General features: G+C 41.5%; 2 protein-coding genes across 4 annotated transcripts in view; one reads left to right on the top strand and one right to left on the bottom strand.

Annotated features, from left to right (window-relative positions):
* LOC130073047 (gastrula zinc finger protein XlCGF57.1-like) overlaps positions 1 to 27,096 on the top strand; it is a 754,620-nt gene that overhangs the window by 704,750 nt on the left and 22,774 nt on the right. The window lies entirely within an intron of this gene.
* Positions 13,333 to 26,109, bottom strand: LOC130073056 (zinc finger protein 239-like). 3 transcript variants are annotated; one of them, XM_056238476.1, is made up of 3 exons: positions 25,812 to 26,109; positions 14,550 to 14,669; positions 13,333 to 14,397 (listed from the first exon to the last, which is right to left on the bottom strand). In XM_056238476.1, the coding sequence occupies exons 1-3, from the start codon at positions 25,867 to 25,869 to the stop codon at positions 13,529 to 13,531; spliced, it is 1,047 nt and encodes a 348-aa protein (XP_056094451.1). In that variant the 5' UTR covers positions 25,870 to 26,109; the 3' UTR covers positions 13,333 to 13,528. The 3 variants fall into 3 exon arrangements, with proteins under 3 accessions (XP_056094451.1, XP_056094453.1, XP_056094452.1); XM_056238478.1 differs by lacking the exon at positions 14,550 to 14,669 and adding an exon at positions 19,943 to 20,716 and having other exon boundaries at positions 13,341 to 13,827; positions 25,812 to 26,086; XM_056238477.1 differs by lacking the exons at positions 13,333 to 14,397; positions 14,550 to 14,669 and adding an exon at positions 19,563 to 20,716 and having other exon boundaries at positions 25,812 to 26,073.

The raw sequence follows: 27,096 nt of genomic DNA, 5'->3' as shown, positions 1-27,096 counted from the left end.
CATACAGAGAGGAATGCTTAGCGAGGGACGCCGCTCATCATTTTGACCTCCGTAAGCTCGCAGCCTTTACGTCTGATTTACTGATGTCATTCAAATCACGCTTTGTGGACTTCCGCAGACATGCCGATTTGTTCAAAGTGATAACTCATCCACATGTGTGCACCGTGGATACACAAAACCTGAGTGTCTTCCCTGGAATCTCCATCGGAGATTTTGAGCTGGAAGCTGCTGAACTGAAGGTGACGGATATGTTGGTGTCAAAATTTTTCACTTTGAATTCCGAACTGGAAAGCCTCGCTCGTCAGCGGGCAGAACTGGCAAAGCAACATAAGTGGGCAGATATGAGAAAACTCCAACGTGAAGACAATCTCATCCTGAAAACCTGGAACGAACTTCCAGCCACTTTCAGCACAATGCGTCGCGTCAGTGTTGCTGTCCTGACAATGTTTGGCTCAACATACACATGTGAGCAGTCCTTCTCACATCTGAACAATATCAAAACCAACCTGCGTTCAAGGTTAACAGATGAAAGCCTTAATGCCTGCATGAAGCTGAATCTCACTAGTTACGACCCCAACTACAAAGCACTCAGCAAAATGATGCAGCAACAGAAATCTCATTAATGTAAGTAGGGTGCAATGCACTTCTTGTTAATCACTTGTCTATGATGCCCGTTTCTCAATTTTTGTGGTGTCTTAGGAGTGCTAGAAAGTATGATGGTATGAAGTAGCCTTAGCTTGGATGTCAATGGGTAAAAAAAAACAGCGTTATTGCCACCTACTGGTGTTGTTATTAAATAAAAATTGGCAAATTTTTCTAATACACACGTGTAAACTTTGCTGTGGCTCTTTTGAAAAATTTCTAAAAAAAAATGTGTTTGTTTGGCTCTTCTTGGTAAAAAGGTTCCCGACCCCTGCTCTAGGGAGAAAGACCTGACAATGCCCATGAGATATCTGCATGGGAGGCTTTTTGAAGATAGCCTGCTACCTACGCTGCTATCTACCCTGTAACACCACTAGCATTTTTACATCTAATGTAAAAAGGCGGGCCTTGGCTAATGACTCTTGTAGTAAGAGAAGGCCAGTACTAGGAAAAAGACTAGATTTACAGGAATAAAATCTCCTGATGGTCTAAGGAACCTTCACTCAGATACTGAGAGGCTCGAGACAAGAATGCCAAGTAGACCAGCACAATAATTCCTAGATACTAAGCCTAAACCAGATATCAAGGCGTCCTGTCTGAAGTTCAGAGCTATCATCTCAAAATGACTCTCTAAAGTGAGAGGAGAACTGCTGCTCTAGCATAAGGTGGCCCGATGAGGGCCAATGCTTTATTTTGTAGTTATATCTGGTGCTTGACAGAGCGATGGCCTCGGTAGAAAAACTCCTGATAGGGAGGAAGGCATCTCACGCAGAAATGTCTGTTTGATGCTCGGATGAACGGTGGCCTCACCAGCAATTTTCTGTATAATAAAGCCAACCTGTTCACTACTACAGATGGCACTACCCACTATATAAGCCTGACAACTCTAAGAGGAGCCCTATGGGAAGGGTATCCAGAGCCTACCTATATATGGGAACTTCAGGGCCCTATTTTTACCTATCCTATAAAAACCCTACCAAACCCTACCTAACACACAATAATACTTTCTAACAGTGAACCGAGGTCTACTGTACAACCTTACTAAAAACTCTTGTAAAGGGAGGAGCGATGGCCTAAACGACTTTCACAAAATGGGGGCCTATAACCATGAAGAGCTCGAAAGAACGCACTTACCACCAAACCCGACGCCAGACCTACAAAAAAGGGTTCCAACTTGAAGGAATCACTCATCACAGGTCCAGTCTCAGGGCTGATGCAAGAAGTGCCTGGGGTGAGGAGTGTGCAGATTTGAACCGCAGTGTTATGCGTTTTTTATATTTAAACGCAGCCGAGCGCACCTTTGGCCTTGGTCCAAATCTTACAGCAGATCAGCCTGGTATACTTGCAACCAAGCCATTGTGTGGAAGATATTACCAGCCAGACCCTCCAGCACAATGTTTGTTTAAAAAGGCAGGGCCTGAGCACTTAGTATCTGTGCCTCTCCAACTGACAAGAGACCCGCGAGATAGTTTGTGAACTTTTTGTCAAATGGCGCACGACACATACCCATGTTGGTGCATCCCCTCAACATCAGCGAAGTTTGCTTGCTGATAGCGATGGATGCGCGCTGAACACGGGTTCTTCCATGCCTCTTCAATCTCATTGTATAGATCGGATAGAAATGGAAGGCTCAAGGGAGCTGGAGTGTTATGGCTGGAATGAAACCGTTGCAGTAAAGTCTGCCACGAGCGGTCTCTCCCCTCACGCGCTCCTACGGCAGCAAAGTCTCGCTGAAGCGCTTTCCAACAACTCAACATGTGTGGGGCAGGGTAGCTGTGAAGGTTTGCCACACACTTCCTGAAACCTTTTTTACAATGCCATGCCATAGATTTACCTTTTTTAAGTTTTCTGGATGAAGCTACAAACAAAACAGTCCCTGAAGACGAAAAGAGGATGACATGTTCTCTAGGCGCCCCTTTTATACTTCTGGGTCGCACTAGTAATGACGTCATAGGCTGTTGCCGGTCAATGCGATTGCCGTGATTGGATAAGCTTTCAGAAACCGGTTCACGTGAAGGGCATTCCCCAATACCATCATTGACGCAGTGCGAGTTCCCTTTCGAAACGGAAACAAACTTGTGCTTATTGAGTGACTTAATAATTAACACATTTCATTGAGTGCACATTTAATCAATATAAGGTAAACCCACAAGTTAAGTCTGAGCCTGTGTGTGGGAATGTGTATGCGTGTGTGCGTCTCTCTCGTCTTTTCTATCCCTCTCTCTGCTTTCATTGAACGTGTTCCCAGAGGATTGGCGGACGAGAGAAAAGCGTCCTTTGAAATACAGTGTGGATGCTGATGTGGAAGAGAGATGCTGTTGGCGTTTTGTATTGAGAGTGTTATAGTGGTTTTCTTATGATTCCCCAGACAGCAACATAGTGACCGCCCAGATCTGAGCCGTGTGGACTCCACGTGTACCACATCTGAGCCGTGTGGACTCCAGGTGTCTTAATTCCTTTGAAGTTGCAGTAAAAAATACTTGTTTTTGCTCCACTATTAGATTAGATCGATTACACTAGCTAGATTCACTCGAAACAGCCTGCTGTGGACATCTGCAGGTTAAAATTGTGTAAATGCAACAAGAACAGCAAAAACATGTTCAATGACATGTACACACTTTGAAACCACACCGCTCATGCTTAGAATAAACAGACCGTTATCATTCGTTGGTGTGGATGCAAATATAACTTTAGTTATCGTTCTTGGTGTGAATAGGCCTTAACTGTGCTTATTTTCATCACTGGTATAAGTAGCAGTTGGTGGTAATAGACCAAAAAAAATTTTTACGTCATCATGCTGACGATTCTTTAGACATTCGGCAATCCTGCAGCGTGAACCACCCTTACACAAATAAAAAGATGGAGAATCAAGGCAATAAAATAATTAACTTTTGCACTGAATCTATTGGAAGAGAGCGATGAAGATCAAAGCGATGAAGATGTGACTAGTGAGCTAAAGCAAGGTCAGCAGATCATCGTGCAACTCAGTAGTGACGAAAAGGGAATGAAACCTATACTGGATTTACTGAAGTACAGTAAGCTGAAGCGAGTTCTGCGAGTCACCACTTGGATCAAGCGGTTTGTGCACAATGCAAGTTTAAGCTCCAAGATGCGAGGTGAGTTGACTGCTGATGAAATGTTTGAGGCCGAGAAGTACTGGATAAAGGTGACAAGATAGCAGCTTTAGTCATTAAATCAATTTGCTGAAAGCTGGTAAGACCCTGAACGCAGATTTAAAAAATCAGAGACCTAAAACCTTTCCTTGACGAAGATGAATTGCTCTGGGTTGCTCTGGGGAATTGCTCCGATCCATTCTGACTTGTAATGCTGCCCGAATCATGCACTGTTCCTTCGTTGGCCAGAGGAGAACTGGCCCTCCGACTGAGTCTGGTTTCTCCCAAGGTTTTTTTTCTCCATTCTGTCACCTGATGGAGTTTTGGTTCCTTGCCACTGTTGCCTTGGCTTTTGGCTTGCTTAGTTGGGGACATTTAATATTCAATAATATTATTGATCTGCCTTACTTAAGGTGGACGTTGACGCAATTTTCTTTTAGAAACAAACTTTGTTATATTATTTTCATGTTATCACTGTGAAGCTGCTTTGATACAATCTGTATTGTAAAAAGCGCTATGTAAATAAAGGTGACTTGACTTGGGTTGGAGGCAGACTGCAACAGTCAGACTTTCATTACAGAGAAAAACATCCATGGATTCTGCCCAACAAAGATGGATATTGTGAGCTGCTGGCTCAGCACAATCCTGAATTTATCATGCATTCTGGTCTGAGAGACACACTAGTACAAATTAGAAGTAGGTACTGGATTTTGCGAGCCAGACAAATTGTGAAAAGTATTCTGTCAAAATGTACTGTGTGCAAAAGATTTAAAGCAAAGCCCGCACAGCAGGACACGGCTCCGTTACCACGAGACAAAATATCAGAGACCCTCCATTTGAAGTAACTGGCAAAGACTTTGCAGGTCCACTGTATGTGAAGAATGATCATGCATTATGCAAGGCTTATGTTGCTCTGTTCACATGTGCTGTGACTAGAGCAGTGCATTTGGAGCTGATTTCAAGTCAGTCAACAGAAAGTTTCTTGTTAGCACTCAAGCAATTTGTTTCCAGAAGAGGGCTGTGTAAGGTCCTCTATTCGGACAATGCCAAAACCTTTAACATGGCAAACCAAGACCTTAATGAGCTGTGGAAAGCCATCAAAGATCCACACATTCTGGAATACTTCTCAGGGAAGGGCATCACTTTGGTGTTTCATTCACGAGTTCACACTTACAAATGATCAGAGAATAGATGGTTATGCGTATTTGGCGTGCTGTCCGGGGGGAGGGCTCCGAGCTCGGAAATTGGGCCCGAACCCAGAGTACTCCCCCCGTATCTCTGTTTAGGAAGATAACTAGGCAAGTGTGAGGAGATGGGGTGGTGGAGGGATGCTGAAAACTGTCGAGGAATCTGGGTGAGTCGACTGAGTATATTTATAGGCTTTACTCGTGCTGATTGAGTGGACCTGTTGATTACTGATTGCTGACAGCTGGCTGGAATGACTTGATTGTTTGATCATTAGAACGTGTTCCTCCCGAACCTTGTTAATAAAACATCAATTCACGAGTTCACACTTACAAATGATCAGAGAATAGATGGTTATGCGTATTTGGCGTGCTGTCCGGGGGGAGGGCTCCGAGCTCGGAAATTGGGCCCGAACCCAGAGTACTCCCCATAAAGCAAAGTAAATAAAGGACAGCCGCCTGCTTAAAGACCCCCCGAAAAGAGCGCAGAGATTGGCGGGCTGGCATTTCAAGGAGAGCCTGGTTGTTTGGCTGGGAGAGCTCTCGCGGCGTCCGACGGGAGTTCAATGCTTACGGTGTCGGACGGGTAAGTATGGATGTTCGAACGGGAGGGTTCTTGTGGCAATGGTCACGGCATCGGAAAGGGTAAGCCTCACCAGTCAGGAAAGAGAAAAACGTAGATGCTTGACTGGGAGGGTTTGGCTACGTCCTCTGGGAGATCAATACTCGCTAGACGGAGGAGGAGGAGATGAAGATGCTTGACCTGGGGAACTCTCGCTGTGTCCGCTGGGAGATCAATACTCGCTGGACGGAGAAAGAGAAGATATAAATACTCGACCGGGAAGGCTGTCTCTGGGTCCGCTGGGAGATCAATACTCGCTGGACAGAAAAAGAGAAGAAATAAATACTCGACCGGGAAGGCTCTCGCTGTGTCCGCTGGGAGATCAATACTCGCTGGACGGAGAAAGAGAAGACATGGATGCTCGACCGGGAAGGCTCTCGCTGTGTCCGCTGGGAGATCAATACTCGCTGGACGGAGAAAGAGAAGACATGGACGCTTGACCTGGAAGGCTCTCGCTGTGTCCGCTGGGAGATCAATACTCGCTGGACGGAGAAAGAGAAGACATGGATGCTCGACCGGGAAGGCTCTCGCTGTGTCCGCTGGGAGATCAATACTCGCTGGACGGAGAAAGAGAAGACATGGATGCTCGACCGGGAAGGCTCTCGCTGTGTCCGCTGGGAGATCAATACTCGCTGGACGGAGAAAAGAGAAGACATGGACGCTTGACCTGGAAGGCTCTCGCTGTGTCCGCTGGGAGATCAATACTCGCTGGATGGAGAAAGAGAAGACATGGATACTCGGAATGTTTTTTTTTTTTTTTTTTTTTTTTTTACCGATGAGGATTTGGTGAGCTTTTTTGATATGGAAACGATTAGTTCTGATGTAGGTTTGGAACGCGTCTGAGGACCATCTTCCAAGCGCTAGGATCTGCTGTTGGGAGAGGCCTTTTTGGGCTGCTGAGGTTGCTGCCCCGATGCGGAAGGAATGGCTGGAGAAATTCTCTGCTGGGATGCCTGATAGTTGGAGAACAGATTTTAGGTGTTTTTGGAACCAAAAGCGTGTCACGGGTTTGTTAGAGTCGTCTATGAACAGGGGTTCGAGATGGGATTTAGCATGAGAGTTTCTCAGTTGGAGGTATGCTAGTATAGTTTGGAAAGGTTGAATTGGTGACGAGAGGTTGAAAATATATATGAAGTGGCCTTTTTTGGTTTGGTCTGTTTTGCTTTGTTTGATCAGAAAAGAGATAGTTTCGCTGTCAAGCACTGAAAGATCTGAGATGTTTGGGTGGATTTTTGGGTCGAATCTGGAAGTGATAGCCAGTTCAGAGCATCTTAGGAAACCCAAAAAAAAACTAGAATAAACATGGCGTCGAGTGTGCGAGAGGTATTAAGGGATCGGTAGCCTGAGCGGAGGGTATGAATGCATTTAGTAAGAATATCTAACGTTATGGGTTGTCTGGTGTCCGGGCGGGTGGGCTGGGATCGTTGGATGCCTTTAATTAAGAGGGAGGTTTGTGAATTATTTATCTCCGGTGAGGGGGCGCCGTGAATCAATTTGTGAAAAAATTGGATGCCGCTTAAGTAACTTTTGATGGACCCGACTTGGAGGCTCTTAACGCTGTTAAGGTAAGAGATGAAGGAGGTAATTGTAAGGAGGGAAAAATCAGGGAATGGCGTGTTGTAAGAAAGGTGGAAGGCTTTAAAACATCTCCATGCGGTCACATAGGATTGGAGAGTTCTGGGGGAAACTGCTTGGAGAATGGTGTCGAGCGATATGTTGAGGAGGGATTTTTGCGGGTGGGTTATGGGAATATTAATTCCGAATAATGAGGTACTGGAGTTGGTAGCTTGTCTGCCTCTGGAGCCAGCATCCTGAATTTCTGAAACATAAAGCGAGACAGAGAGTCAGCAATTTGGTTTTTTGACCCGGGGATGTGTTTAGCAATTAAGATAAATTGATCACATGCTGAAATCCAGATTAGACGTCTTAGAAGTGGCATCAGTGCGGGTGAATGGGAACGGCCTTTATTAATGCACTGGACTGTAGCTTCATTGTCACAATGCACTACGATACTGCTAGCAGTCCATTCTTTCCCCCACAGGAAGGCTGCTACTACGAGAGGGTAGAGCTCGAATAATGCGGAGGACTGTAGCGTGTCCTGTATTTGGGGGGGCCACGTAGACGCGAACCAGCGTCCTTGGCAGAACCCCCCAAAGCCGACTGAGGGGGCTGCATCTGTGAACAGCTGGATGTCGATGGAGGAGGAAATTAGATCCTTATAGAAAAATGATAGGCCATTCCACTGTTTAAGAAAAGTTATCCATAGCCTGAGTTCGTCGTGGCATGCTGGAGTTAGGGAAATGAGATCCTCTAGTGCGTGAACTGAAGACGCGAGAGAGAGGAGATGAGAAATGAAAGGGCGGCCTTGTGGAATAATGCGCATGGCGAAGTTTAAGTGGCCGAGCATGGATAGGAGTTCGCGTTTGGAACACTTTGAACTGTCTACGAGGGTAGATGAGATGAGGATTATTCTGTCGATTTTTTCCTTGGGCAGGGAGGCCTGGTATTTAACTGAATCTAGCTTAATGCCAAGGAACTCGATGGATGTGGCGGGACTAGGGGTGGAACGGTACACAGAAGTCACGGTTCGGTTCATACCTCGGTTCAGACATCACGGTTCGGTACGATTTCGGTACAATGGAGGGAAAAGCAAAACAAAAATGCAGAAGGCATTGTATTTTTAAAATAAGTTTTATTAATAAAGGCATAGAACCAGTTTATTTGTAGTGCACTGACAATAGTTTTATATAATTCGTTTATTAATTAAATTAATAAAAAGACAAAAAGACCTTGCGATATGTTTGGTAATTGTACCTGAATTAATTTAAAATTAATTTGCTATATTTCAGATAAATATATTTGTTTTCCTTAATTTTAATTAACATTATTAATTAACAATGTAACATTATTCTCATCTGAATTATAAATAATTGATTTCTGTATAAAATAATACTACCATTAATAACGCATTCGATTTTCTTTTTTAATCAATGTAGAATGTGTAAGATTAGTGCTCCGAGGACAAGAAATGAAAACCAATGCGATGAATGTCCAAAAGATGGGACCCACAGACTGTTTTGAAATGTAGTTGGATAAATATGTTTTGCTTTTAAAACAGTGTGTGTGTGTGTGTGTGTGTGTGTGAGAGAGAGAGAGAGAGAGAGAGAGAGAGAGAGAGGAGAGAGAGAGAGAGAGAGAGAGAGAGAGAGAGAGAGAGAGAGAGAGAGAGAGAGAGAGAGAGAGAGAGAGAGAGAGAGAGAGAGAGAGAGAGAGAGAGAGAGAGAGAGAGAGAGATTTTGGTTGGGTGACAGTTGTAGGTTACAGTTTGACAAGAGTTTACAGTGTGACAAAAGCACAATGTTGTGTTTTATTGCGAGTGTACACAAATATAAGTAAACACTTTGCAGGTTTAATGATCTGTATGAACAAAATGACGGAGTATGTTTTTTATGTTTCCACTGTTCAATCGCGGCCGCGCCTCTCTCTCTCTCACACACACACACTCCAGCATTGCAATCTTGACATCGCAGCCTGTTCATTATGCGGTCACACCAAACCCGAATAGAGCGTTAAATTCGCGTCTATCGCGTCTAGTTCGACGCTAGTCCAAAGCGAATATGACGCGCGTATAAAGCCAACGTTTGAAGTGAACGCGCGTTCAGAGCTAAGCCGATGGTACAGATTATGTGTCCCTAAAGAACCCGCGTATCTAACAGTAGTTCCGCATTACATTAATTAATTTTTACGCGAGTTTTATTTATTTTTATACCGTGTATTCTCCGTGTAAATTCGTGCACCGAACCGTGACGCCCGTACCGTTTCGGTTCGGTACGAATACATGTACCGTTCCACCCCTAGGCGGGACCCATGGTTTTTTCCTGGGCGATGGGAATTCCGAGCTCGGCAAATACTCTTTGAACTGTGAGGATCTGGGCTGCTGGAATGGCGCCGGGAGGCGAAATTATTAGAAAATCGTCCAGCAGGTGAATGAGGTGAGGAATTGCGTAATTGTTTAACAAGATCCAGCAAATGGCTTCAGATAGCATGTCAAAAATTTTGGGGCTGCTTTTGCATCCAAAAGTTAAGCGTACGGCGAAATAGAATTTCCCATGCCAGCGCACTCCGAATAAGTGCCATGAATCCGGGTGGATGGGCATCACTTTAAAAGCCGAAGTGATGTCAATTTTTGCGAGCCAGGCACCCCAACCCACGATTTTTATGAGGTCGACTGCGTGATCTACGTCGTGATATTTGAGAGAAAATTCGTCGAGTGGGATCAGGCTGTTAATGCTTGGGAACAGGGATTTATGTGGAGCTGACAGATCGACTATGAGGCGTTTCTTACCTGAAAACTTTCTCGTAGCCACTCCAATGGGGCTAATGCGAAAAACTTTGAAAGGAGGCTCGTCAAAAGGGCCAATCATGAAGCCTGACTCGACTTCTTTTTTAATCAGGTTGTCTACCACGTTGGGCTCGGCGAGAGCCGATTGGAGATTATCGCAGATTATGTTTTGGGAGAGCGGACAAACCACTCCCGGTTTAAAACCGTGTTGTAGGCCAGACAGCAGATATTCAGTGAAGTCAGAGTCCGGGTGGTGAGCTAGTTCGATAGAAAGGCGAGAAATATTCACGGGAGTCGATAAATAATTTTTAGATTTTTTATTGACATCTTCAAAGACAGGGCATACAGGACGGGCATGAGCACCGCCACAGAAGCTGCATATGTGCAAGTACCGACAACGCTGCCTGGTGCACTTGCCGATATTAAAATTGTTGCAAGGCTGTTTGCTGTCCGTAAGTGCTCTGGAGCGGAAATTAGCCTCGTGTGGATATGGGTTGCTAGTCGCCGGTCTTGGTGTGTAGCTGGTGGATTTGACTGGTCCCGTTTCCGGGCATGGAGGAACGGAGGGGTTAACTTGAGGGCACGATATTGTGGAATGTGCCACTGACCTGCAGACCGCGCAAGAAATATTCCTGCAGCCAAGGAAAACTCTGCTGTGCAGGTCAGTGTCTAGTGCTCCCCAGTATGGGCATTGGTTCCACTGTGAAACCCTAACAGCGCATTTTGCTGAGAAGAGTTTGTGATATGTGTAAAAGTGCCCTCCCCCGTAGGACAACGCGAGCTCGGCTATCAGCGCTAAATAGTCGTTCAGTTCGCGTCGCCTATGAGGGAAGGCGGGGCAAATGATTTCTGTGAAGTGGCTGAAAGCGATTGAAAACTCCGAAAAAGAAAGTAAACGTGATGAATGTGTATTCTGGTTTTTTAAAGTGACTGAAAAATCCCCGCAGTCTAACTGACGGTTAGAATCGGATACGGGAAGCAGAGAAAGTAAATGTGAAAGGTCTACATCCGCACCTGCCAGAATCTGTGCTCGGATGTTTTGAGTCACTGGGGGAGGCTCCAGAGCGACAGCGTTTGGTGGGACTGGCATCGGGGTAGCTGTGAAAAGAGAATATTGTGATTTGGCATTTAAGAGAGAGCTGTAAGGGAGAGAAGCCTGGGCTGCGACTATCGGCGGAGGCAGCCTCACGCTTAAGTCGGCCTGTGGGGCTTGAGAAGGAAAATTGAGAAAAGCATAAGGGGGAAAAGGAGGAAATAAATGAGATGCCTGAGCCTGTGTTGCAGGCGGAGGCGGTCTCGCACTTGCTTGAGCTGCAGGCCACTGAAAATGGGAGGGGTTAGCAGTAGTCGCGGGAAGGTGGTGGAAAGTTTGAGCCTGCACCGCTAGCGGAGGCAGCCTCACGCTAGCGTCTGCTATGGGAGCCGGAGGCCACTGCAGAGGAAAAGAGTTAGAAACAGCAGGAGGAAAACACTGGGAGGCAGAGGGTGACCCGGCGGGCCCAGCTGTGTATGGCACTGCGGCGGGAAGCGCCATGCTGAAAAGCTCAGCTGAAGCGGGAGGCGAGTGAGGTCTCGTGGCGGTGGAATCTGGAGCGCGACCCAGGCTCGCAGAAATCCTGGCGCCGCGGGCTGAAGCGTGCGGCAAACCGAATCTTGCACGGGAAGGTGGCGGAGTCGGGCGAGGCGAATTCGGGGCCTCACAAGATTTTCCCGGCCTGCTGGCCGCCTTGGAACCTGGGGTGGATTTAGGAGAGAGATTTGATGATTGCAAGGTAACGTATAAGTTGTATAGTTGCGCTTTAGTCATCCTGCGCGAGGGCTGAATATCAGAGTTTATCAGCGCTTGTCTCAGACTCAAGACTGTCCACTTCCCAATAGGCGGAATCGTTGGTACGGCCGAACGATAGGAGGATGCCGGGGAGGAAGCTGGAGTCCTCGCCGGTGGAGGTGTTTGTAAACCTCGGCGTCTTGGCGTGCGAGGGGTTGCTTGCGCAGACCGGCGCCCGCGAGATGAAACGTGGGGCTCGGAGGCGGTATCCGGTGGAGAGGTTGTCCTGGGGCCAGCTGATGGCGGCGGAGGAACCGGAGCATGGTTAAGCTCGTCATCGGATGGTGAAAACTGCATTTGGGACATCGTAGCAAAGCGGTAAACCAAATGCTGAAAACTGTCGAGGAATATGGGTGAGTCGACTGAGTATATTTATAGGCTTTACTCGTGCTGATTGAGTGGACCTGTTGATTACTGATTGCTGACAGCTGGCTGGAATGACTTGATTGTTTGATCATTAGAACGTGTTCCTCCCGAACCTTGTTAATAAAACATCAATTGTAGAACGAGCAGCCTGGTGAGGTGGATTTTGGGAGAGGCTTGTAAGATCTGTGAAAACGAGGAAGGTGCTAGGAAAGGCATCGCTTTGAGAAATGTCTACACTCCTTGCAGAAGTAGAGGCCACACTGAATTCCAGACCCCTCACCTTTGTCCACAATGAGCTTGACGAGCCGGAGCCACTAACACCAGCACACTTCTTGGTTGGTGAACGACTCACTTCACTGCCTCCAAAACCAATTCCGGCAGACTATGATCATCCCACTGTGAGTAAAGAGGATATGACAAAAAGGTGGAGATACAGGAACCGACTCAAAACCAACCTGTGGAATCGCTGGAGGAAAGACTATCTACTGGACCTGAAATCTGCACATTTCTGCAACACACAGAAACCTACTGAGTTGAAGATGGGTGACATTGTTCTCATAGGAGATGCCAACATGCCAAGACAAACCTGGAAGTTAGGAAAAATTGAAGAGCTGTTTCCAGGCCGAGATGGCAAAGTTAGACCCTGTGCTGTTCGCACATCCACAGTGACTGTGTTAAAGAGACCCATTCAATTGCTTTATGCATTAGAGATTTAAGTTGATGAACATTTGTTCATGGGGGGAGGCTGTTGTGAATTAATTAGAATAGAAATGTTAAATAAATTAAAGGTTGTTCAGCTTTAAGAAAAGTCTACCCATAATGCATAGTGGCGAGAGCGAGCAGATAGAAAAAGAGAGAGAAGAGAAATGAGATTGACTCCATGTGTGTGCGCTGTCTATGTGTAATCCTGTTCATAAACTTCAGTAAACAGGTTGTTTTATTTTAATTCAAGTCGTTAGTGGTCACTACTGCTTGTTAAGGAAGAAAAGACACGACAACCCTCTTGATTGTGAGTACATTTATTTAGTAAGTCACACAATTTCTGTTCCTTTTTCTCTTTGTCTCAAAATATACAGAGCTTTTCTTTAAATGTAAAAAATATATATATATTTAAATGCAAGAAAGTCTATTCAATATGTTCTCAATGCATCATTTCTATTTGTGCTCAAGCATAATTAATGAAAATAATTGAACTCAAAGAAAAAAACATCTCTTCATAAATCACAACATTTTACAGCAACACTAGTTTCATGAACTATTAATGACCCTGAGAAAAATTAATTTCACAAATGATCAAACTAATTTGAGCAAATTTCCTTTTTAGATTAAATCACTATTGAAACAAATTCCAGCTTTTGCTGAATCTGAATGTTAAATTATTACTTGTATGTGTATTATTTGTGAATGATGGATCTGAAGATGAGCATTTGCTCATTTAGGCAACTTCAGACAATGCATTTTCTCATGATACCGTAGATTAGATATTTGGACGAAACACTTCCCACACGAAGAGCACTTGTACGGTTTCTCTCCAGTATGAACTCTCTCATGAACTTTCAAGGATTTCATTTGAGAGAAACTCTTTCCACAGTGTGAACACTTGTACGGTTTCTCTCCAGTATGAACTCTCTTATGTGATTTTAAGGCACTGGATGTATTAAAGCTCTGTCCACAGTCAGAGCACATATAAGGTCTCACACCAGTATGAATACGCTCATGCACTTTTAAATGTTGCAGTCGTAAAAAACTCTTTTCACATAAAGAACAAAAGTAAGGCTTCACATCAGCATGAACATTAAGGTGTCTTTTTAAATTTGATGAATAAACAAATGTTTTATCACACTGATCACAGCTGAACGACTTCACTCCAGAGTGAGAGTGCAGATGATCATTGAGAGAGCTATTCTGACTGAAACCCTTTCCACACTGAGAGCATGTGAAAGGTTTTTCGCCTGTGTGAATTTTCATGTGTCTTTCAAGATGTGATTTATATATAAAACTCTTTCCACACTGAGTGCATGTGAACGTTTTTTCTCCAGTGTGAATTTTCATGTGTCTTTCAAGGTGTGATTTATATATGAAAATCTTTCCACACTCAGAGCAGGTTAAATATACTTTGACTCCAGATTTTTCAGCTTGTTTTTTTGTGAAATTCTCTTCAGTCTTTGAAAAGACTGTGTTTTCATTATCATTTTTGAAATTATGCGGTTTTTCAAACGGATGTTCGTCTTCATTTGTATATGTCAGTTTTCCATCTTCATTTGTGAAATGGTGTTTTTCTTCATTCACTTCCATCGGGTCTAAAATCAACATATTGAGAAACAAGGAAATAAAGTTTACTCATAATTTAGAACAAATCTAGTTTACTACCTAGTTTTAGATGCATTGTTATGTCAGTTTTCATCTTAAAGTTCCTCATCAGTCATTAAAGAGAATGAAGGAAAACACCAACCTATTTGTTCCTCTGTATCTTCATCTTTTATTCTGCAGGGTTCTTCCTTAATCTCCATCTTTACAATAGTATGTCCGTAGTTTCTCCTGGAGTAATTCCTCCTGCTTGCTTCTTCTTCTCCTGTGGGAAGATGGGAATATTTCCCCAGCATTTAAACTCTCATAAACGGCTGTGGGAGCTTCACTGACTGAAGGAGTGAATTGTGGTCGTTGTTGTGAGTAGTAGTGAGTAGTGAGTTGTCGTCGAAAAGCAGCTAAATTAAGTGGATGGTGAAAGGCAACAGGTAGGATTTAAAGTGTGACGTCTGTGCTTGGAGGTTTGCAAATATTCATGTTATCAGACTAGCTAGCGTTTGCTAACACTAGAATGTAGCAGCCAAATGGGGGTTTAAATTACTTTACGACTAGCTAAGAATAGTTGTAAATTGTAGTAAATTGTTGCTGCATACCCCTCTGACACTGGGTAGTTGCACCCCTGACTTTGCAAGGCAAAGACGGAAAGTATTTTGCTTTTTGTTCCAGGAATTTAACATTTTGAAATGTTTACAAACATATAGAATCCCTGTCCCATCCCTGATAACATTAAGGACCCTTGAAATAATTAAAATGAAGCTCAAACTTTCTCCACAAGCTGGGAAAGAATTATAGTTGGCACAGTCAACTATAGTTTAGTGGTTTTATAACAAAGTGGAAGCAATTGGGAACAACAGCAAGTCACAGGGTAGGCCATGTAAAATCACAGAGCGAGGTCAGCGCAGGCTGAGGCGCACAGTGCGCAGAAATCACCAACTTTCTGCAGTCAATAGCTACAGACCTTCTAACTGCACGTGGCCTTCAGATTAGCTCAATAACCGTGTGTGGAGAGCTTCATGGAATGGGTTTCCATGGCCGAGCAGCGGCATCCAAGCCTTACATCACCAAGATCAATGCAAAGCGTCGGATGCAGTGGCGTAAAGCACACCGCCACTGGACTCTGGAGCAGTGGAGATGTGTTCTCTGGAGTGACGAATCACTCTTCTCTGTCTGGCAATCCAATGGACAAGGCAGGGTTTGGCGGTTGCCAGGTGAACGGTACTTGCCTGACTGCATTGTGCTAAGTGTAAAGTTTTGTTCAGGGGCTGTTATGGTAAGGGGTTGATTTTCAATTGTGTGGGGTTGTTATTCATTCAACATGTATGTTGAATGAATAACAACATCATAGATCATAGATCCTCTTCTTTAGGATTTAGACCATATCATAGTACTGAGACTGCTCTCAGAGTCACAAATGATTTGCTCTTATCTGATCATGGTTGTATCTCTCTATTAGTGTTACTCGATCTTAGTGCTGCATTTGATACCATCGACCACAACATTCTGTTAAATAGACTCGAAAATTATGTCGGCATTAGTGGAATTGCATTAGCATGGTTTAAATCATACTTATCTGACCGTTATCAGTTTGTAGCAGTAAATGAAGATATGTCTTATCGATCACAAGTTCAGTATGGCGTACCACAAGGCTCAGTACTAGGACCGTTGCTGTTCAATCTGTACATGCTACCCTTAGGTGATATCATTAGGAAGCATGGCATTAGTTTTCACTGTTATGCTGATGATACTCAGCTCTATATTTGTTCGCGCCCCGATGAAACGACCAATTCACAAAATTAACAGAATGCATAGCTGATATAAAAAACTGGATGACAAGTAACTTCCTACTACTTAATTCTGAACAAATAGAGATTCTAATTATTGAACAAAAAACTTCCTCACGTAATAACCTAGAATACTTACTAACACTTGATAGCTGCTCTGTCAATTCTTCATCGTCGGTAAGTAACCTGGGTGCTGATTGCTTTGATAGCAATCTTTAATTTGAAAGTAAGGTGTCTAGTAGGGCTGGGACAATAAATCGAAGCATCGTGAATCGAAAAATGATTCTGAATCGATTCCAATTTTTTTCGAATGCATTGCGATTTTCTCTCAAATCGATTCTGAGCTTAGTTTTTTAACAGCAGATGGCACTGCGTGCTCTAGAAAGAGCCATAATTCGCTGGCTTCCTACACACACCACTTAAACCTTCTATAAATAATCATTCATTAAGTTCGAATTAAAAGTTTGAAGCGAATTACAAGAGAGTTTGCAGTGGGCTGTTTACATTAATCTTGCATCATAAAAGCATTCTGAGGTGCAAGTACATTCTCAGACTCAGCCGAACCCACGATCGTTCTTCTCCGTGAGCATTTAAGTGTGCGGTTAAAAACAAGCCTAGAGCGCCATCTGCTGTTAAAAAACTAAGCTCAGAATCGATTCGCGATGCACTCGGAAAAAAAATGGAATCGCTGCACGAATCGCAATGCATCGATATATTGTCCCAGCCCTAGTGTCTAGTATCTATAAAAGCATATTTTTTCCATCTTAAAAATATATCTAAATTACGTCATATGCTCTCAATTAAAAATGTGGAACAATTAGTTCATGCGTCCATGACATCAAGGCTAGATTATTGTAATGCTCTACTGGGTGGTTGCCATGCACGCTTAATAAAAAAAAAAACTACAGCTTGTCCTAACTGCAGCAGCTCGAGTTCTTACCAGAACCAGGAAATATGACCATATTAGCCCGGTTCTGTCAACACTGCATTGGCTCCCTATTAAACATTGTATAAATTTGGAAAATTTGCCAATTACTTTTAAAGCACTAAATGGTTTAGCTCCCCAGTACTTGAGCGAGCTCTTAACGCATTATATTCCTTCACGTCTATTGCAATCTCAAAATTCTGGCCAGTTGATAATACCTAGAATATCAAAATCAACTGCTGGCGGTAGATCCTTTTCCTATTTAGCACCAAAACTTTGGAACAGTTTTCCTAACGTTGTCCGGGAAGCAGACACACTCTGTCAGTTCAAATCTATCAAATATCCCGGACGAGCCCCCAGATCTGTTAGATTAATTTTAGGGAGACTATCTCCAGCCTCAAAGCTATCAGTCATCAGTTGGAAATAGGCGCCTCAAGCCCTGTGATGTGTGGCAGCAGCAATGCAAGATCTCAGGAAATGATCAAGCAGACACAGAGACAGTGTGGTACCATAATATTTTCAAGTTTATTAAGGAAGAAAGGTCATATTTATACAAACGATAAATCATTCATGATCTCCAATCAGTGATATTAAAAGACCTAACTCAGTAAACACCATACTAATAAAGCATACTATGTACAGAAAAGCAGATTAGTCCAGAATATAAATGCAATGTGTTTAATTACGTGTCAAGCATTTTCCTCCCATAGAAAACTGTTATAAAGAAAATGCTTAACGTGGCATGTGGCTTAATGTACTAAGACAGTGATATTAAAAGACCAAACTCAGTAAACACCTTACTATTAAAGCACACTATGTACAGAAAAGCATATGAGCCCATATTACGAAAGAAAGCAAATTTGTGTTCAGGGTGAGAGAGCTTGTTGGAATAGGCCTAGTTCTCCTAGACGGTCTGTTTATGAGTGTACTGATTTGTTTTTTACAAATCACTAAACCTGCCTGTTTTATTATTAATAAAGAATTTTTTCTATTGCAAGAATTTATTTTTTAACCTAATCAACATTGTTAAATAACTCTATTGCAGAATTTTGGTCAGTGTTGTATACAATGTCAAAACCCTTTTGGTTACATGTAAACAAAAGTTTATTTATTCAGTCACTTAAGTTTTGTTACATTAAGTACATTACATACAACATTATTGGCCATATAAACCCCATTCAACCATAAACTACCCATGACCAAACTTGACTGATTTCAATATATTTTCAACCACACTTCAAGAGTGAGTTTCTAACATCGGCTGTGTTTACACTTGGCATTAACATGCAACCTGTATCCGGATGTTGTCCACATACACATTGAAAAGACAAGTGTAAACGCGCTTCTGATTGGAATGTTATCCGATCAGCGTGTCCCGGTTCGGAGGTAGTCGAGGATGCATTGTGATCGGATCTCAGTGTAATGTAAACGCAATCCAGCCATCGTGTCTGCATTCACAGTTGGACGTCACACAAAACCCCGCCCACTGTCATTATTCCCCCTCCTCTCTCCAGGAATTGCTGCATGTAGCTGTGTGGTTTTGCGATACAGTCGAGTGCGAAGTACAACGCAAATAAACTGAAATGCATCGATTATTTTTTTCGATGCATCGATTAATCTAACGATTTATTTTTCCCAGTCCGATTCGATTTCGATTCGATTTGATTATCGATTATCTCCCCATTAAGTGACTAATAGCACTTTATACATGTTGATTTACATATCTGAATGAAAAAAAAACATGAATTCCTTAACATTGCAATATATGTTTATTGCTCTTAAAATTCCAAAATAAAAGACTATACAAGTGCAAAGTAATGCATTCTTATTTTCGTAACATTCTCATTTTCCTCTATATCTCATCAGCAATTTAGATTTCGGCACGCTCTGCAGCAGCTGAGCACTAAGCGAATGTACAGTGACGTGACATACCTGCCAGATTCAAACTGTGCTTTCGCGCTATGGCTGGCGCTGAGCCAAAGACGGACGCGCTCAGCGCTTGTAGGCTATATCACAACTGTTCAGTGTTTTTAACCACATATTGTTTCTTTTAGGTTTCAGACATTTAAATACATATAATTTATAGTAAAACAATACATTTATAAATCCTCCCAGTTCACCGGCCACTTACTTTCATGTATTTCGGGATAAACTGCTGAATTCACGTGCTGTAATAAATCCAACAGACAGGAATCTCTGAACTGCGGCCCAAACAAAAACATGACGGCGACATCTCTCGCATGCATTGTGCGTGCGTGCCGCCTTGCACTTCTGAAAGTCTGAAGAGCCACTCGTGTTGCTACTACTCTCCGGCGCCGCCGTCTTTGTTTTGGGTCTGACGAATCAACGCGAATATTTTGCGTCGACGTATTTTTTTCATCGATGACGTCGACGCGTTGTACCAGCCCTAATGGCAACGTGCTCGGATACGTTTCTCTGTACCGTTTCTCTGTACGGAATCTATCCACATTATTAGTACTTGCAGCTTCTTCATCCTCCTCATTTTGCCAGATTTGTATAATCTACCCCGATTAAATACTGTTTTTAAAAGAAAACCCACCAATTCAGGTCGGCTTTGCACCGGAGCCATCCTTTTTTTTTCGGGAATGTGAGATCCGTTATCTGTTATACAGATACAGTGGACAGGTGTAAACGCACCGTGTCCTGATTGGCTCCGAATCATGGTAATCGCATCTTAATGCCAAGTGTAAACGCAGCCTTCATTGAACAGCTCATGGAACATTCAGAGTTTTAATGGACTGACGCCGCCATTGTTTCACAAGTGTTTTCGCTCACTTAGACAACAAAGCTTTTTCTTATGTTTCAGTAGATTAGAAGAGAAGGTGAAACTCTTCCCACATGAAGAGCACTGGTGCGGCTTCTCTCCAGTATGAACTCTCTCATGAGCTTTCATGACTCCTGACTGAGAGAAACTCTTTCCACAGTGTGAGCACTTGTACGGTTTCTCTCCAGTATGAATTCTCTGGTGTGTTTTTAAGTTGCTCGATGTACTATAGCTCTTCCCACAGTCAAAGCAGACATGAGGTCTCACACCAGTATGGATACGCTGGTGAACTTGTAAATTTTTCAGTAGTGAAAAACTATTTCCACAAAAAGAGCAAACATGAGGCTTCGCACCAGCATGAACTTTAAGGTGTGTTTTTAAGCCTGATGCCACAACAAATGTTTTATCACACTGATCACAGCTGAATGATCTCACTCCAGAGTGAGTGTGCAGATGATCACTGAGATTTCTTTTGTAAGTGAAACTCTTTCCACACTGAGTGCAGGTGAAAGGTTTTCCTCCAGTGTGAATCCTCATGTGGTCATTTAAGTTTCTTTTGTGTATAAAACTCTTTCCACACTGAGTGCATGCAAACAGATTTTCTCCAGTGTGAATTCTCATGTGCCTCTTAAGGTCTGGTTTATGCACGTAACTCTTTCCACACTCAGAGCAGGTGAAAGATCCTTTGACTCCAGATTTTCCAGCTTGTTTTTGTGTGAAATTCTCTTCAGTCTTTGAAACGACTGCATTTCCATCTTCACCTTTGAAATGATGAGATTTTTTAAACGGATGCCGTTTGTCTTCATTCACTTCTATTGGGTCTAAAATCAACATTAAATTCCCAAAATTAAATTAAAGAAGGTCAAAAGAAAAACATAAAGAAATTAATTTCATTCTTAATTTTGCACAAACCTAGTTTACTACTGTCTTCTAGTATCTAGTTTTTGATGTATCGTTATATCTTCCTGAGGACCAGAACTTTTTTGTATGAGAATTTTTTAAAAAAAAAAATTTTATTCATATTTTATGCTATGTCCTCTGTAGTGGACACCAGGTGCCCATTCTTTGTACGTGGATTACTCAATTAGCTGGATTTCATTGTTGACCCTCCCCATGATTGTAGAGGGTTCTACAATGCGAGTAAATAACTCGCATATGCAACTAAATCTTCCCTCTGGGTGACTAAATCATGTCTATCATTAGCCACTGGCTAATAAATACTTGTGTGTGTGTTAGAGGCGAAGTATAAGTTTAGCATAAATATATTTTCACTTGCTGAACAATGTCTGAGCGCTTGAGTTTCACTCTCCGTCAAGCGATCTGTCATATTTCAATTCAGCTTAATGGATGCGCATAGTAACTGTATTTGACGTACCGTAAACGTGTGAAGGCGCACAGCTCGCTGTTGCTTTGCTGAGATCGCCGTTTCTCACACACACGCAACAAGAGAGAGGGACAGAGCCTTATGCCGAGTTCACACTGCACGATTTTAGCCCCCATCTTCACTCGCCAACAGGTTTTGCGAAATCACCAACAGATGGTCGATATCGGAGCCAAATCGGTACTCTTTCACAGGAGTGACAATCACACTAAGTGAATTATCAAAGACGCGATCTGAGAGAATCGCAGATGAGTCGCCGAAGCCCGTGAGATATTTGGCATGCAAAATATCTGGACCCTTCTGATATTCAAAATCCTGATATGTGAAATGTGCTCTGACTGAAAATTACATCGGCGATGACCTACAGCCAATGAGAGAGCAAGATAGAGTGCATCGGGAAGTCTGGGGAGGAGTTATAGACCCGAATATCAGTATTTTAATGAGGTAAACGGCAATCCCATTGGCTGGCGCTCATCACTATTTTAATTTCAGCAAATCAGTTCGAGCGAACGCTGACAACGTGATTAATATTCATGAATTCAGAAGCTCATCAATTCTTAGTGCATTGCATATTGTTAATATTAGTAGTAGAATTAGCATTAGTATAATTATCTTTTAATAATTATGACTATTATCGATTACAATTATGTTTTTTGATTAATATTCATGAATTCAGAAGCTCATCAATTCTTAGTGCATTGCATATTGTTATTATTAGTAGTAGAATTAGCATTAGTATAATTATCTTTTAATAATAATTATTACTATTATCTACTACAATTATGTTTTTTTTTTACAGAAACACTGAATGACCAACGTTATCTTAAGCACCACCCTTAAAAAAACTCATTACTGTTGTCAAGTAACAAATCTGCTTCACATGTAAAATGTAATAAATCACTAATTACAAGATTTAAATAAAATGTAAAGACTGTACAAATACTACAAATCGTGATATAATGGAAATAATTGGGAATCAATTGGGAATCGTGTAGCAAACAGTACATTTCATTTATCTGTTACAACTTTTATGTCATTAGGTGGCTTGGCTGTATCTTTATTAAGTTCCAGAAATGAAAGTTTTTCATCACATGCATGATTTTTCTTTTTTAATGTCAATAAGTTGCTGTCTTACAGCCAAGCCAATCACTGGATTGCTGTTCATGGTTTCGAGTATCGATATATATCTGGCCATTCCAATGGACACAAGAACACACAGTAATCTCAGACAACTTAATCAAGATATTTTAATCCAATCCGCAAATTCGTTTAAAGAACCAAATTAGCCAGAGATCAGTTAACTTATCACTATTTCAAGATCTGGCATCTGTCAAATCATCTCAGATGTATTAACCCGTTAACCTTCACGAGGACGCCGGAAAACTGACGCGTTCTTTGTTTAAATGACCTTAAAGTTACAGTTAGATGTAATGTAACTACCTTGATAAACTATACATCATTATAAAGATCTAAGATTCAAGCTTCAAATTTTGACACAAGTCGATACCTTTTGTTTGAAACATGAGCATCAGCCGCTCCTATTCAGAGAAAAATCTCCTGTACAGTCGTCATGAAAATGCTTGACAAAGCAACGTCCCTCAGGGCTTTTAGTTCAAAAGCATGCACATTTTAAAAAATATTGATAGATTATTTTATGTCAAATTTCTATACAGGAGTAATGTTTATTACATTTTTACCCTAAATGCACTGATGTAATCATTAGGAGCGCTGGATACTCTAATGTACTGTGTTTTCAATGCATACGGGCAGCCTGAGGGCGCTCTATGCACATTTAGGCCACTAATGGCACTCGTGATGAAGAGGCATATCATGTGACATTCCAAGAACTCCTTTAAATAAACAAAGCTTTCAGAGATCGTTATAACATGTATGGATGTATGGTTTATCAGTGTTCTTCATGCCGGGTATTTTCAATTATATTAACCGTGCGTTCACACCGCGCCCGGCGATTTTCAATGAGAGCCGGTGGCGAGCTCCGGCGAGAGCGGTGAGGAGAAGTTGAAGTCAGGTCAACTTTATGGTAATCTGCTATGACGCGGTTCGCCGGCAACCAATCGGAATTTAGAAGTGCTCCGTTTGAGAGTATTCCAGGGAACGCAGTCCTGTAAACTTTGGTTCCGACCACATTAGTTCCCAAGCAAAATAGAGGAGAGGATGATCATTTGAATTTGATAAGGCGGCGCGCAACACTATTTATAGGCAAGATTTTTTTTTTTTTATAGGATAGAACGCTTGTTTTTCGCGGGAATGCAAATTAGATTAGCACTTAACCATGAACACAAAAGCCACACCACACAAATGGCTTTTAATTGGTTTATTTCGTTAGCAAACATGTCACTATAATTAAGTTCTTTCCATCGATCAATTTCTTACTTTCACATTTGAAAGATTCCATGAGGTTAACTTATACCCTACTTGGTCAGTCTGCAAAAATAACGATCGACATGCTTGTTTGCTTTGCGGCCCCTTTAAATAAAGTTTTAAAAAAGACCAAGCATTCGATCTACGTCAGAGCATCCACGAATCTTTCCACGGCGTCGATGGCAGGGCGGTGGACAGGCGACGGTGTGAACGCACAGTAATAATGCAATGCTAACTGACATAGCCTTTATCATCATTGTGCAGAATACTAACAAAAATATATATTTAAGCCACATCAGATCACAGAAGGTTATTTAAAACACTCGACATGCGTTATAAAGTTAGTTAGGAGCAAAAAAATGGTTTTAATCTCATAATTTGTCATGTATTGATGGTGTGCTAAGATAACATGCTAGCTAGCCCTAAGTTGCACCCGCCCCCTTTTTTTATGAATAATTTTGAATAGTAAAACTAAAATGTTTCTTTTTTCAAGAAAGGCATTTGATACAATTTCAAAGAAGGTGAAGTGAGCATTTGATCAAAGAAATTAGGGATTAAACCAGTGTGAATAGAAAGTCGTGAGTAATTGTAATGAAGACAAAAGAAAAGAATAATTATAGCCATAACCGGGCCGGAGAGCTGTGAATGTGTGCAGGGAAGACTGAAACTGAATGGTGTTCGTTTGCACCACAAAACAAAAGAGACAATCCACTGAATGGATGCTTAGAAAATGGCAATAAACACCATTTAGCATTTTAGAGTCTTCTCAAAATAAAGTCACATGACATGATCTTGAAAAACATTTAATTAAATTCACAGTTTTAGACTTATCTTCAGATTTGAAATATAACATGGTCAGGCATGTGGCTTTAGCTGCAGTGCACTTCAAATAGCATTCTCTATTGTGTACTTATTTTTAGTGGTTTAGTTATGCTATGTTGGGTTCTGTGTTATGTCACGTGGCTACTTGGAGGTATTTGTGAAATTATTACTGTAGTATCTAATAAGCCCATGAGGGTTGACACTTAAATAAACAAATCAATCATTCAATCTAGATGCCAACTTTCTTATGTTGGATATTTCATAATAACTTTACAAAACTTTGAAGCTATAGGCTATTTATAACATACAGTATATTTCATTATAAGAACAATTAATTTTGCATTTACAATAAACTGTCAAGTGTCTGCTTTCAAATGGGACCATAATTATGAGTTTAGTGCAAAGGGTTCATGAACTGCATCTGTTTTAGTTTGAGTATGCCATTTATTAATTTATTATTATTATTATTATTATTAAAGTGGGGGTGCTGGCTAACAGGTTAAGTGAGGTACGAAGAACGGACCCCTGGACTGTTATTAAAAAAAAAAAAAATGGCATGATAATAGATAATACATGTATAGACAAAACATTGTTTCTTTGGTTGTTGTTTTTTTTTTTATATACCAATACATTTTTAGGTTTCAGGCTATAATTAACCAAACTTTGTATAAAGATGATTCTCAACTATGTTATGAAAGATATAACAGAATAATTTGATACACTATTTTACTTTAGGCAATATGTTTGTAAATTTGCTATAAATGTGTAGTCCCATTCTATACAATGTAATTATTTGCATATTAATGTATTCTAGTGGCAACATGTAATGTAAAAAGAAGTGTAATAATGGGAGTAATAACTTGGCACCATTTTCATAAGAATATCTCATAATTCATAGGATTATTGATGTATAATTTCTGATGTCTTCTACAGAGGACACGCATGAAATCGATGCCCTGTTTTGTAAAAGAAAGTCCTATTCTGATTTGAAACCCCATAAAGTTTTTCTGATATGTTTATTTACGACAAACAATTTGAAAATTACTGTTTAAATGATAAATACAAAATATTTTCAAAAATTGTATCATTCAGTCAGTGTCAACAAGTAGAGGGATTTGTCAAGGTGAAACCTCCAAACGTTTGGTATCTCTGAAAAGCCCTGAATGTGCTCTTTACAGGACTGTGACATGTATGAAGATCTCAGAGAAATTCACTAAAATATAATGTCCTCTACAGAGGATAAAGTTTAAGCCTGGGTCTCAGGAGGATTTGTGAGTTTTCATCTTAATGTTCCTCATCAGTCATTAAAGAGAATGAAAGAAAACACCAACCTATTTGTTCCTCTGTATCTTCATCTTTTATTCTGCAGGGTTCTTCCTTAATCTCCATCTTTACAATAGTATGTCCGTAGTTTCTCCTGGAGTAATTCCTCCTGCTTGCTTCTTCTTCTCCTGTGGGAAGATGGGAATATTCCCCAGCATTTAAACTCTCATGAACGGCTGTGGGAGCTTCACTGACTGAAGGAGTGAATTGTGGTCGTTGTTGCTCATTTAGCAGATGATCATCACATTTACAATCACTCGAGATTATTCAGCTTTAACTGTTTTGCTCTAATAGCCATTTAGAAACAATTTAACTCCTCTAGCTGATATTTGTTGCTCTTACATTAGAAATGATTAACATAGCCTATATTAAAAACTGTTGACCAGGTTTCATAACATAAAATGAAAACACAACTCTCATAATCTTCGCAAATTGTAATGTGAAAAAACAGTCAGTAACGAGTTTACGTTTCACGAGCGTAATGAACAACATCAGCCGATTAATTTCTGAGTGATTCACTAAATGATAAAATCTCCTAATGATCTCCTAATAAATGATAAAATGAATGTACTCACAGTCTGAAAAACAGCAGATTTAGAGCAGAATGAACGGCTGTGTTCCAGTTCTCATGTTTATGTTCCCTTCCCTCGCTCACTTCTCTTCTTCTCCTAGACTCGGATGTGTGTCATTGCTTCGGTTGCTCGAGCGCCTCTACTGGCGGAAACCATGTTAAACTTTCTAACTTTCATAGATTCGATACAAAACAACCAAGGGATTATAGAAACACTATTTATCTCCTCAAATATGTTTGATTGGGATACAGTCTAAAGATTCAAACTTCAAATGTCTGCTAAGGAGTTTGCAAATGTAGCCCACTTACCTTCTGGACTCTTTCAACTTGTTGCTTGTTTTCAGAACCATAACTGTTGACTTAATGTAATGCAAAACCGTGTAAAGAGTTTCATAAAGGAACATGCATTTGAGAAATCACACAGATATAGATCTATTCTATTTCATTTTGGAGTTTAAATAATACTGTTTCCTCCTAACTTTTCAAGATTGGCTAGAATAACTTGGTGTAACATCTCTATGAATGTGCAACTTTCACTTTCACTTTACCGCGACGCATTTCCTGTGATATAAATGTAAAGAATTCTGAGTTCCGCCGGTAGAGGCGCTCGAGCAACCGAAGCAATGACACACATCCGAGTCTAGGAGAAGAAGAGAATTGAGCGAGGGAAGGGAACATAAACATGAGAGCTGTTTTCAGACTGTGGTGGGTACATTCATTTT

Source organism: Rhinichthys klamathensis, unplaced genomic scaffold, assembly GCF_029890125.1.
Source record: "Rhinichthys klamathensis goyatoka isolate OS25496 unplaced genomic scaffold, OSU_Roscu_1.1 h1tg000523l_1, whole genome shotgun sequence".
Classification (NCBI taxonomy): Eukaryota; Metazoa; Chordata; class Actinopteri; order Cypriniformes; family Leuciscidae; genus Rhinichthys; species Rhinichthys klamathensis.
This window is presented reverse-complemented; position numbering and strand designations above follow the sequence as displayed.

Bases quoted from the DNA above. Each gene is read 5' to 3' on its own strand.
- LOC130073056 (XM_056238478.1), bottom strand. From the start codon at position 25,869: ATGGAGATTAAGGAAGAACCCTGCAGAATAAAAGATGAAGATACAGAG. The intron at 20,717-25,811 runs GTTGGTGTTTTC...TGTTGATTTTAG, and splicing joins AGATACAGAGGAACAAATAG to ACCCAATAGAAGTGAATGAA. The intron at 13,828-19,942 runs ATCTACTGAAAC...TACGACTGCAAC, and splicing joins GAGTTTCACCTTCTCTTCTA to ATTTAAAAGTGCATGAGCGT.